Source organism: Marmota marmota, unplaced genomic scaffold (genome assembly GCF_001458135.2).
Source record: "Marmota marmota marmota unplaced genomic scaffold, marMar, whole genome shotgun sequence".
Lineage (NCBI taxonomy): Eukaryota > Metazoa > Chordata > Mammalia > Rodentia > Sciuridae > Marmota > Marmota marmota.
Window position 1 is genome coordinate 57,863,404 of NW_026000174.1, and position 13,907 is coordinate 57,877,310.

Below are 13,907 nucleotides of genomic sequence, written 5' to 3' on the forward strand. Positions count from 1 at the left end.
TTAACTCTGTGTTTCCTTTGAGAACAGATTATGAAACCAAACTTTTCTCATGGCATTTTTCATCTCAGTATTTCTCAAAGTATATATCAAGGGATTGAACATGGGAGCAATGATTGTGTAAAATAATGCGACCACTTTATCCTCAGAGAAAGCAGTAGGAGGTCTAAGGTAGGAAAATATTGCAGGCCCAAAAAATAAGACTACCACTGAGTTATGAGATGCACAGGTAGAGAGGGCTTTGCGTCTTCCTTCAGCTGAGTGATTTCTTAAATTGAATAATATGATGGCATAAGACAGAAATAAAATAAGAAATATAACTAATAGTATCACGCCTGAACCAACAATCACAAAGATACCATCCACATAGGTATCAGTACAGGCAATTTTTAACAAAGGAAAAATATCACAAAAGTAATGATCAATTTCATTTGGACCACAGAAGGGCAACTGCATTGTCATGCATAATTGAAGGAAAGCATGGGCAACCCCACCAGCCCAGGCAGCTAAAATTAGGAAGTTGCATTTGGTCCTGTTCATGATAATCATATAGTGGAGAGGTTTGCAGATGGCAACATAGCGATCAATGGCCATGGCTGTAATAATGAAGATCTCACTGCTGCCAAAGAAGTGCATGGTAAAGACCTGTACCATGCAATAACCATAGGAAATGGTTTGAGTCCCCTCTAGCAGGTCACAGATCAATTTGGGTGTAACACTGGAGGTATAGCTGATATCCATAATTGATAACTGGCTAAGGAAATAGTACATGGGTTGGTGGAAAAGAGGGCTGCATAGAATGGATATGAGAACCACAAAGTTTCCTACCAGCAGGGCAATAAAGCAGAGTAAAAAAAGCACAAAGCAAAATATTTGCACGTTCCTGTCATCAGAAAGTCCCAGAAGAATGAATTCTGAGATGTTTCTCTGGATTTCCATATATTAAGTTGGGTATATGTTTTGCACAAATAAATTTAATATCTGAAAGAAAGAAAGAAAAAAAAAAGAAATTTAAGTGAAAAATGAACAACCTGATTTCCATACTACAAAATGTACTAAAAATTAAATTAACATGAACAGAATCATAACATTAAGTACTGTATATTTATAAACAATTGGTGTTTCTTATTTATTATATGTCATTTTTATAGACTTAATTTTGTATAGATTTATTATTGGCTAGCAGAAATAATTATGTATTTTTCTCAGTTTTACTTTTAAAATAATGAATCTTATTTTGAAAATTAAAAACATTACAGTCATTCATATAATTAGATAAAATAAAATCTGAAATCTTCTAAGACAAGAAAAAAATTTAAATGATATGAATATTTCTCTTAGCATAAATTTAAAAAGGGAAATGGAATATTCAAGTGAGAATAATTATAATAATTAAAACAAATTAATTTTCTTGCCAATGGTCATAGCAAAGAAAGCTCTGAAGAAAATTAAAACAATAAAATAAAGGTTATTAAGCAATCACTGAATAAGAAGTAAGGACAGTGGCAGCATAGAAGGGTACACACCAGAAGAAAGTAAAATGAGCTGATTAATGTGATCCTTGAGCTAATTGTCATGCTCTCCAAGCCTTGTTTTCCTTATGTGTACCACTGAGACAGCATTACATGATCAGAAATACAATGATGGATCCATGAAGTGTTGTCGAATACCTGAGTGTCCTGCAAAGTTGATGACCCATAGCTATTTGTCTCCTATATTCTTTCCTCTTTAAGTGAATAGTTCAGCAGCTAATAAGTTGGGATGCACACACATACTCCAGTGAAGAAATAAATTAAGAAATAGCACAGTGTTAGCACAACGCAAATTTAATGAATTTGATCAGGTAAACTTCAATATTGATATTCTGTTGGTAAATAATAGTAATATAGACTATTGAGAGATTGATTATTTTAGGATATTTATTAAAACAAATCATAACACTGTTATAATTTATTCACTCATTCTTTCTTTCTTTCTCTCCTCTTTAGTGTTTACACCTTTAAATATATAGTCAAATGATTCCTTTATTTTTAGGATTATTAAATAATAATTCTGTAAGAATATTTACTTGGCTATAAACATTATAGTTGCTCTTATATTTAAAGTACAATTTCTATCATATATTTAAATACTGTTATCATATATGCTTGTGACATGTTTAAACTCATCTCAATCAGTTTAGATAAAAGTAGTGTATCATAAGGTTACATTTATTTTGAAAAATGAGAACTTTTTTAATGAGTTAAAATTAAAGCAGTTCTTCATTGATATGAATAGGCAAGAAAACTGGTAAGAACAGAGCATAAAACATGGCTACCTTAAAAATGTCTTTAACTTCACTGTTTCTAACTGAAATTTTCCTTATAATAATGCACTATAAAAAATAAAGATGACCAAAACATTTTGTAGTAACAAAATTATCATATGCTACAAAAGCATTAATAATATTTACAATAAAATTTCATAGAAAATTTTAAAGAGTATATCACCAACCTAGTACTCGGTTGGTAGAACTCTACAAACCCAGTTGCAGGGTTAATTCACCAACCATCAGGTCTGAATGAGCATAGTTTAGATTCAGGCTTCATCAAACACAGTTCCTCCCTCAGATACTTACCTGCCATTTGTCCCCTCATGAAAATCTGAAATAAAAGGCAGAAATTTGCAAGCAGGCATTCAAACACACCAACATTGATTATCTGAGAATAGTTTGGAAATCTTAACATGTTAAACTTTCTATAGGGTTTGCAAGAGAAATATCTTTTAGTTATTAGCCAAATCCATCTGCAATGTAAAAGATAGAGTGTTATCCACAACAAAAGCAGATGGGAATTCTGAATATCTAGTGAACTTTTTAAAATGAGCTAAATTTGATAAAAAGAAAAAAATTATGTTGAAATTTCTTCAGAAACTAACACACATATTAAGCCCAAAGAGTCATCTATTTATGTTCATGGCTCTGAAGGTTAGTTTAGGAAAAGCAGAATATAAACTTAAGAGTCAATTCAAGAACTAATAGATCTTTAAAAACCCTAAGATTATTCCCATGGGCTTTTCTAAGCAGCCCCTGGACAAATACTGCCAAGACTCTGCCCATTGTAATGTTCCTGATGCCTCTGAATATGTACTTTTCCACTTTTGAGTTTTTCTAGTGCCTACACTATTTCCCCTAAGACCTTAAAGTGCTACATTCAGGGCAGTTCAGCAGACTGCCCTCTCTGTGCTCCTCCAGGTTTCTGAAGCATTGGAGAGAAATACTAATGTAGCCTGTAATGGTATGAGGCTAGCTTTCAGAAACCAAAGTCAGGGATTCACCTTTCAAATCTGGATAATTATGAAAATCCTAGTTGTGCAAATAGATTAATAATATCAGTGATCCACAAGATCCTCTCTGGTACCAAGTGATTTGTTGCCTGGAAATAGCATTGCAGTGATGAAGGGCTGTGAAATGAGCAACAAAGTAGAGGAAAAAAAATATTAAACATTGTTTATGTATACACTGTGCACGGAAAGAATAATATATCAAGTAAAAGATATCAAAACAATCAAAAGAAGGATACAAAATATTTATTCTGTTGATTATTCGGTTTTCTGTGTCTATTTAATATTCACAGTGCTTTAACCTCACTTTAATTGGCACACAATGATGTGCAGTTATTCTCACCTCCTCTAACATATACAAATCCACAGATTTAAAAGTTTCATCATAGATTTCAGACTTCATAAATTCAAATGATATGTTATAACATCAGGTTAGGATTAAGCCATTTAGGAAGTAATGACGAACAATCCAAGAAGAGATTATTGGGTGGTTTATATTCTTCATTTTATTTTATTTTACACACAAAAAAATGTGCATGGTGACATGAGAAATATATTTAATTTATGAGGATAGATTCACAGAATCTTCCAGACTTTTAGTAAGTAGCTGAACATCAATAAAAAATAGAAGGGGGACAATGGGTATTTCTAAGTTTAATACCTGCTGCAAGCCTTTGAAAGTGAAGTTATTCTGAATATTTGAATTATTCCACAAATTTAGGAGACCGCATTAAATCCAATGTTTTACTGGTCCTCATGTCAACATGTTTTCCCGTGATTATCAAACTTCACTCAATCTGACCTGTCATCAGTCCACAGAGGGAGCTAGACATTTAACCCGCCTCTACACACATATAACAGGATTCAGTTCAAGGATGTGTGCTGGTGATGCATTCACATCCTCAAAACTGAATTCATCCTTAGGCATATAAATTTTTCTGCTAAAAAACGTTTTAGATTTAATTCAGTTGGCATGTGTCAGTTTTATGGCTCCTACTTTGGGTATAGTATGTAATATTATTTGCATAATCCAAGATTTCAAGGATCTTCTTTTTTATTTTAAAATAGTCATGTGTATGTAAATCTATTATTAATTAAAATTTTACCAAATGTGACATGTAACAGGAATTTTTTCTATTTGTGCTATTTTTATTGTTGTTTTCATTTTGCTTTTATGTTTTTGTTCCACCGCCTTTTGTTGGAAGGACTTTCTTTTCTCTTCCTGAATTGCCTATAAACTTGCATTACTAATTAGTTGAGCATATATCATTTTTTTCTAATTTTGGATTCCTCAGCCTGTTCCATATATAGATATATATGAGTGTGTGTGTGTGTGTGTGTGTGCGCCCCATGCAAGCATAGCTATGTGTTAAATCACATGTGTGTGTTTTGAAAGAACTTAACCTTTATTTTATTCATTTGTTTTTATATGGTGCTAAGGATTGAACCCAGGGCCTCACCCATGCTAGAAACATACTTTACCAGTGAGCTACAATCCCAGCCTAGTGTGTTCCATTTTTGTATTTGGATATTTTTAGGAAAACAGTACAGTTATTTGAACATGGAAGCTTCACAGTATACCTTGAAAAAAGGTAGTGTAATTCTCCAAATTTGTTAATCTTTCAAATTCCAGGAGATAACTTAGTTCTAGAGTCACAATTTGCCTGAGCAGGAACAAAATAATAAATCAGAATATGGCTTACATAACTATCATGGCATAGCTCATTTGTAGTAAATTTCAAACAGCAGGAGAGCAAAATAATCTCAAGTGGGGAAAAATAAATATCATTAGACGTGATAATATATGGCTAAAAAGATATTAGCACATGTCCTTCACAGCTAGTTTTAGCCTCTAGTTTTTCTTTGCTCCATTCAAGACTTCTAATATTAATCCATCTTAATTATATTTGACAATCCTATGGCTTATGTCATGTGCTTGTGTGATGCATGGACCTCAGCTGAGTTAACACATCCCTATAATGCAATAAAATATTGATACTTTTTCAATCACCAATCAACTCCTCTAAAACGAAACAGAATTAATTAAGTCACCCATTTACAACAAAACTTTCTTAAATATTGTGTATATATTCACACACTGAAGAATATATTTTATCAATTAGTGTTATATACATACTTTGCAGATATTTTTGTGGACATTTGACATCATGCTACAAACTATAATGTAATGGAAAGTGACTCCTAGAAAGATCACCTAGCCAGGGAGCTAGAGAAGAGCTGATTTCTGCATGCTCTATGGTTCAGGATTCAAGTAGCAGAAATACTGCTTCTCTGTGAGGTGGGTGAAAGAGGGATTTCACTAAGACACACAGTCAGTGTGTCTTAGAGACTCTGAAATTTAGGTACATTAAACAAGGAAGAAAGACTACATCAGAGCCAAACTGGTAGGGGCACCGGCAGCACCAATGATACTGGCACTGGGTCAGCAAAGGGGATCATAGAGAAACACTATTTTTGTATGGATTTTGTATGGAAAGATCTGAGATGAGCAAAGCAGCCTGCCCTTAGCTGATCTCATGGTACCTGACTTCCAATTATACTACAGAGCTATAGTAAAATTAGAAAGCCTTTAACTTGAACCCATTTGGATGATTTTTAATCAACAAGTGAGAAAGTTTGTTGTTTTTTTTTTTCCCAAGAAAAATGATTTCATGTAAATTGTGGAGAGGGAATGATATGATCAGAGATATGCTTTGATAGAAAATTTCTTCTGTTCTTCAAGACCAAAGCCTTCATAAAGTGATGACTAGATTCTGAATAATAGTAACTTGGTTCTTTGGTTCCTATATTGCTAAGGTTCTCCAAAGCAATTTCCCAAAGAAATCTTATATTCCTCCTGCAATGTCTAAAATGATAACTCTCCTGGATCCACAGGATCAAAGGAAATACTATTTTGGTATTAACATTAATTGTTAATGTGGCACTTAATATTATACCTTCTGCATGATGATATTTAACCCCATATTTCTCAGAGTATGGATAAGAGGATTCAACCTATTCTCACTACTTGCAGGTAGAATATGACCATATCTTCAGGGCATGAAGCAGAAAACTAAAATGATTAAGAGTTACAGGCTGAAACAGCTTTGTATTTTCTTGTAAAGGATGCTTGTTAGGTCATAGTTAACAATGAGCACTAGAGTGCAAACCAATAACCAGGTAGGGTCACAGGTTTTTTTTTTTTAATTGATTTTAATGCTAATAAATATTCAAATACCTTGTAGAAAAATAATAGGTGCATTAACCCTGAGAATATACTGGGAGAAATGAAGAACATCAATTAAGAAATATGTCAAGAAGAAAAGATCAATGGGACTAACATTCAACAGCGTCTACTGAGATCTTGGTGGTTACAATTTAGGGCCATAGGTTTCTAAATACATCTCAAAAGGAAAATTCCTTTTGTAGCACCGGCACGCTAAGGTGCAGTTTGTCAAGTTATTGACCCCAGTACTCATATTAACATAAGATTGACCTGTAGATGAAGCCCCCCAGTAGGATGATCACCATAACAGTTCCAGAGAAGACTAACTAGCATCAAAAGTGTGAAGTCGTCTTCCTCATGTTGATGAAGACAGCAGAAGGTGGAACCCAGTTCTTAATACTAATGTAAATGGCAACAAATTTGGAAGCAGCATTGTTTTCTTTGCTGTTCTCTGCTCATAGATATTTACCACCCCCACCCCCATTCTTTGCTTTAGCCTTACTTTACATTCAATGTACTCTCGCCAATAGTAAAATTTTCTTCCTTGACTTTTCATGTAAGACTTTAATTTTTCTTTTGTTTGGGCACAAGATGAAGATTTGAGCTTCAGCCCCCTCACCCCACCTTGTGACACTTGTCTTATGTAAGAAGTTGATAGGAAATGAAAAATTATAAGCACTATAATATCTGAATGAATAATCACCAAGATAGTAACATAGCCAATGTCTTTTCGGAAAAGACATTTTCAAAAGAGGCACCAAATACATATGTAGTAACTTCTGTGATTAGGACCACACAATGAGAAATTGAGTACCATGAATGGTAGAGCAAGACACGACCAAAAAGTTCCCCCACGAGTCCTGCCTGACCATTAACACCATGCACCCCTTCTAATTCCTGATGACCTTGGAGTGCAGCAGCTGGACAAAGGCCACAAAGCAGTCAAAAGCCACTGACAACTTGTCAGCAAGGGGCCGAAAGAGCTGGGGCATACAGTCGTTATGAGACCTTTTGTATTTTCTTGTTGAAGTAGTAACTCCCTGAGTAACAAGTGGTTCATGATAGAGGTATAGCAAAGGACCACAAGGGAAAGTTGGCAGAGAAGAGAGTATATTGATTGTTCAATGCACAAGTTGCTAATTTCTGCAAAATGATGAAGCTCTCCATTAAGACTGTCATGCAGCAAAGCAGGAGCAAGAAAAGAACAGTAGCTCTATTTGCTTATTTCGCCACGGTTCCATAAAACAAATTCTGTGACTTTTAAAATCCATTTCCATGAGGGTGTGACCAGTCCAAGGGTATATGACATATATTATTAGTTTGAAATGATATAAAAATATTTAATAGCATTTTTTAAATATTCAAGAAATATTTAACAAAAGTCCACTCACATGGACATCTTTATTCAAATAAATTGAATAAAGATGTCCATGTGAGTGGACTTCATTATCTTTTGGATAATTTTTGGATTAAGGACACCATTATATTTCATATTCTATTCAATGAGAGCATATTTTATTCCTGGAGCTTAATAAATGCTTTGAATAACTTTAAATCTCATAACTACTCAATAGATTCATTTCTGATGTGTGTGTGTGTGTGTATATTTTGAGAGAGAGAGAGAGAGAGAGAGAGAGAGAGAGAGAGAGAAATGGTAGGGTTCAGTTTATTACACCCAAAACATAAGATATTATGTAACATATCTAAGATTTTAACCTATATCTGATGTCATATTATATCCTCCTAAATGCTATTCCATTTTACACCCAGCAGTCAAATGAAAATCTAGATGTTTCCATCTCTAATAGAAATGGAGTATTCCTCCATATGTATTATGAATTATTATAAAACTTTGAGCAAGTCCTTCTCCTTCTTTAAGCTGTATACATTTTTCTAGAGAGTCTCAGTCTCACATACACATTTTATGGATCCAAACATTTATTATTCAAAATTTTTAAAAACCAAGGTTCCTAATTATAGCAGATTATAAGCCTGAATTATTTGTTAAAAGTTTCAGTGACTTTTTCTCAATATATTTGTTCAGGTTCAGGATATGAAGATGTAGCAAATAGGGAATTGAAGGCAGTGATTGTTGGGCATCTAAACATAGTAACACTAATGCTGAGGGTCATATGCAGAGTAATAAACCACTTCAGGCAGCAGGAGAAGCCAAGGCAAGAACAGAGGAATACAAATTGCATAAAAGCCCAGACCTTGTGTGATCTGTTCCATTCTCTTCCTGAGGATCTTCTTACAACATAAGGAAAGGAACTTGGTGTGGGTATAAGTTTGCTCTGGGTTCAAACATGGCTTAGCAAGGTGCTTTTATGTATACATTCAGAATATCCAAATTTAGTGGTCTTCATTTATGTGAAAGAATCTGATGTGATAAAAGACAAAAAGGAATTAAGAGATAAAAATTCATTAAAACTGTGGAACAAAACTGTAGAAAAACTAGAGGATTAAAACAATAGAAAGAACAATTATTTTACAAATGTTCCCTTAAATATCAAGCTTCATCTTAACATATGGACCCAGTCCTGCTGTACTTACTGAACATTAGTGAGGCAAACAGAGATATCCATGCTGAAAAAAGATGCTTCAAAGCATTGTTCATAGAATCTCTACTAGGATTCCTCTGTACCTCCTATTCAAATACCAACCAGTTTCATCATACTCTTTTTTTCTCTTAATATTTAATGACATATATATAGATATGGAATAAGTTTTTTTTTATGGGTAAGCATTTTAGGACCCTCCTTTTGTTCACATTACTCAGTTAAAGATGGTCTTCCTAAAGTCTTTATTTGATATTTAAATACCTGGAAAAAGATGATGGTGAGGAATGGTTCGCAAAGGCATTAGAACTAGTTTGAAAGAAAAAAGAAATAATATATTTACATTAATATTGTTGAGAAGCGGAGTCTATCACTAGGATCATTAGAATACATGGCAAATATAAAAATTATTCAGTGGTGATTTGATGTGAGCTTTTTGTTTATTTATGAACTACATCATATTTATAATAAATAAAAATATGAAATAAAAAACAAGGGATTTAACTTTGTAATATACCAAGTGTAAAATGTTTAATTATCATATATTGAACAATACAATTTTCTAAGCACTGTACTACATACTATTCATATATCAACCCCTTTCATCTTCTCCATGACCTGATGAGATGTACATTATTTGTGTTTTAAATGTTGTTCTTCAAAAAGGGGAACAATAATCTAAGATGCCACATAAACTTACAAAAACACATATATCAAATTTTGTCTGTATAGTGGGGCACTATACTTTTATCACTATGCTTGGATGTTTTCTCATGAATATAAATGAAAGCTTAAAATTCTAAATTTTGCATTCAGCTACCATCCAGATTTCTGGACATTCTGAAATGTCCTCCTTTGTGAATAAATTGCAAGAATATTCATAACTCAAAATTTTGAATTTATCATGATCATAGTTTTTATAAAAATATTGAAAATATCAATGATTTATTCCAGTTAAAATTACATTAATAATATAAAGGCATTTGCTTAGTAATAAAAATATAACAGTTTCCCATTATACAGGAGGATTACACAGTTTTCTATTTTACAGGCCCAAGACTCCCACTTTATGTCTGAAACCTCAATTAGCACCAAGTCCATACAAATACATACACAAATTAAATGTCTTTTACATTTTTAACTAAACCCTTGTCACACATTATGTCTTCATATATTACAGTTAGAGACAGGGCAACAACAATAGAACAAATTTACTTTTTCCTTTTCACAGTTTCATAGATAGGTCATTCATTCTTACCCTAGATCTGAGTAACCTCAGCTAATGAAGGTTTTCCCTTCTTAAGTTTAGAATTTTCATATGAAGGAATAACTTTACTACTTCTTCTAGCATATCTAAACTGCAGGATCACTACTCTAGCATGCTCTGGTATTAAATAAAACAGGTATTACTTTGAACACAAGCACTGTGACACTAGGTCAGTTGATATGACAACCAGGACATCCACTTGTAGGCAGAGCACAAAAACAGTATGGATTCCTGGAGGATGGTGTGATTCTGCCAGGGATGGGAAAGAGAGGGAGGATGTGAAAGTCATCATGCTATTCATTACAGTGTGCAATTTATATTATGAATCATTTATTTCTGGAATTTTCCTTCCAATATTTCTTAAGTACAATTGACTACGAGCAACAGAAACCACAGAAAAAGGAGACTTCCATTCTATTTACTAATAAATCTACATAAAATACTATCCTGAAGGGAATAAGTTAAACAAATTCCTCTTTAAAATAAAAATGAAGACAACATTTCCATTCCTATCACCAGTTTTTTCCAACATAATGCAGCCCTCAACCAGAACAAAAGGTCAATAAAAACCTCATATGTAAAAAATATAAATGACAGTATTTGAGGAGGACATGATATTTTTCACATAAAACCTAAATAATTTATAGATATTATTAAAAATAGCAGAGTAAGAAAGTGACTCATCATATGATTAATATGCAGAAGTTGATTGATTATTGTACTATTTTATAATGTTTCTAATTTACCTTGATAATTTTCATGTGTGAAGTCTGCTTTTTCATAAATTAATACTTCTTTAGCTTCTTTCTCTTTACTGTAATTATGGTATAATATTTCATTACTTTTAATCATGAATCTTCATGTTTCCAACTTGTAACTGATGTATTTAGACCACGGTAACTTAGAATAATTAGTCATATATTTATGATAAAATATGCTATCTTGCTAATTTTTATTTGATATATTTGTTCTTGCTACTTGATTTATTTTAATCTGCTTTGTCTGATATTCTTTTTCTGTTAACTATTAACTATATTTTATAATTCTTCTTTTTGAGACTTTTTTGTAAATTACATAGAACTTACAATACACTTTTATTTTTTTATTAGTTGCTCAAAATATTACAATGATCTTGATATATAATACATTTGATTCAAATGGGGTATGAATTCTCATTTTTCCACGTGTACAGAATGCAGGATCACATTGGCTATACAGCCACGTTTATACATACAGCCATACTAGTGTCTGTTGTATTCTGCTGCCCTTCCTATACAATATACTTTTAAATTAAATGATTTAACAATCAGATAATGTGTCTACTTCCCACTTAGTTGAAGAACCTGATAATTGATGATTGACAGGTCTTTTTTCTTTGTCTCTGCATCATGATATTCCATAGACTAAAAGCAACCATTATATTACACTTTTAAATCAATTATAGATAAGGAAAAAAAAAAAACATAAGTAGTAGATTATTGGGATAAAGGGTAGAACTGACCCAGTGGTACTAGGCTAGGAACAGAGATTACAGACTGTGTTTCTGTAGTGTGTACTGTGTGTCCTTATCTCTGTCTCTCCAATGAACTCTTCCCTATTACTTGAGAGACTCCCTTGAAATTCTTCCTGTGAGATCAAAAGAATGGGTTGCTGTGAATTCCAGAGGTTGATTTGCCTTTGAGCATCTCCTTCTCTGCATACATGCAGACCATCCCAGAATTAGCTATAGAAACTGTTGTGTTACTTTGGTTTAAAAGTTTAATTTTCTCTATGATTAATGATTCCAAGTATCTTAAGAACAATGCAGGTGTCTTTTAAGAACATTCTTATTTTAACCTTTCAATTTTATATGCTATCAATATTATTATATTAAAAGTTTGAGTTAAAGATAGAAAATCTAAAAACACCAAAGGTTAATTAATCTTGTCATACTAAGACAGTGAATAAGGGGTAAAGCTTAAATGCTTAGTTTTATACTCTAAAAAACTACCCTTCTTTGCCGGTGTTAGTCTGGGTGCCCTTGGGGAAAAAGATAGGAAAGTATGAGTCCTTCTGACCCCAGATGTCCCCACTTTGTGTATATTTCTTTGTTTCATTTCTTGTATTAGTTTTTAAAAAGACTTTATTTTTTTAGATTTTTTTTAAACAAAGTCATATGAGGGGTTTAGTTGAAAACATATTTAAATTAGATTTTATTTTTTCCCTAATAAAAAAATACAAAATTTCATTTTCAAAATATTCCCTTAACATATTTAGACTTTGCCAAATGCCTGTGATGTTTTTATAGAAGACAAATTTAAATTCGGTATTTTTTCTGTCTTATAGTAAGTTGCCAAATAATAATTTTCCCAATTCTTCTCTGCTCTAAGAACTTTATTTAATTACATCTCCCTCATTATATATTCCTCCTTTGTTCTTCTGTGTACAGAAACTCTAAAATAGATTGTAATTTTCATTTTGCATCTATACTCTAAAACTCCTGTAGCTGAATTATCATCCAACTCATACAATTCCCAATCTCTTCTTTCTTATGACAATTACTGAGTTTTCTTAGAGGTCACTTATTTTTGCTACCTATTAGAAATGTAGGTAGATACCTTTTACCAAAAGTTCTTCTGCCTTCTCTAGGAACAATATCTCAGAAGTCTTCTTTTCATGACAGAAATGATTGGTCATTGCCACATATTGTCATGATTTGTCACCATGGTTTTGAATATTGATTTAAAAACAAATCAATATTATTTGCATGTTTGCTTCACCTCCAAGTTGGTTTTAGTTCACATGTTTTGCATGTAAGTAATAAACATCTTTGGTTCCCAACTCAATAACTAATCATTTCTAACTGATTTTTTTTCAATTTTATGATTCAGTTCCTTTGCTGTTTTAAAAAATTTATATCTGACCAATGAGTAATAAATAGTACCACTAGTAATGAATGGTCTGAATTTTCTAATTGATTTAACACTATTTCACAGTTTTGTTTTGTTTTCACCATTGGTGACTCAGGGAATTTGACATGTAAGAACTTCTTTAAATCAGATTCTGTTATAACTTCTAGCTTCTCACTTCATTAAAATGGTGCTTGTGGCCACTGGGAGAACACCTTGTCATGAATTGAAACTTTACGTTTAACTTGCAGATTTTAGCTGCACCACTGCATAAAACATATTTACTATGAGATCTGGTAATAAAATCTGAATTTAAAGTTAAAAATATTAAAATTTTCTTTTTTTGCTTTTGATAATTCACTTTTCAGTATGGTGGTTTCTCAATTGCTATGGGCCAGATTCATTTTATACTTTCAATCTTAATTACGCCATCTCAGTATTACATAAAATTGACTAAATTCCAACACAATTTTGTACAATAGAATTAGTATTTTAAATATAAATCGCTTCAAAATTTCTGAATACTTGTTTTCTAATTAATAAAGTTATAATGATGTCATAATTAATCTGAGAGATAGATTTTCATTCTCTAACTCCACACCTAGCTCTGATTCCATATAATTCCTCCTTTTATTTTATTTTTTATTTAG

The 13,907-nt window shown here is 32.4% G+C and overlaps 1 protein-coding gene across 1 annotated transcript; it reads right to left on the reverse strand.

Annotated features, from left to right (window-relative positions):
• Nucleotides 1-936, reverse strand: LOC107159032 (olfactory receptor 4P4-like). The gene has a single exon (XM_015505563.1). It carries the CDS (start codon nucleotides 934-936, stop codon nucleotides 1-3), a length of 936 nt encoding a protein of 311 aa, XP_015361049.1.
• Between the last annotated feature and the right edge of the window lie 12,971 nt (nucleotides 937-13,907).

What these genes read in the sequence shown, in the direction of transcription:
- LOC107159032 (XM_015505563.1), bottom strand. Translation starts at nt 936, where the DNA reads ATGGAAATCCAGAGAAACATCTCAGAATTCATTCTTCTGGGACTTTCT.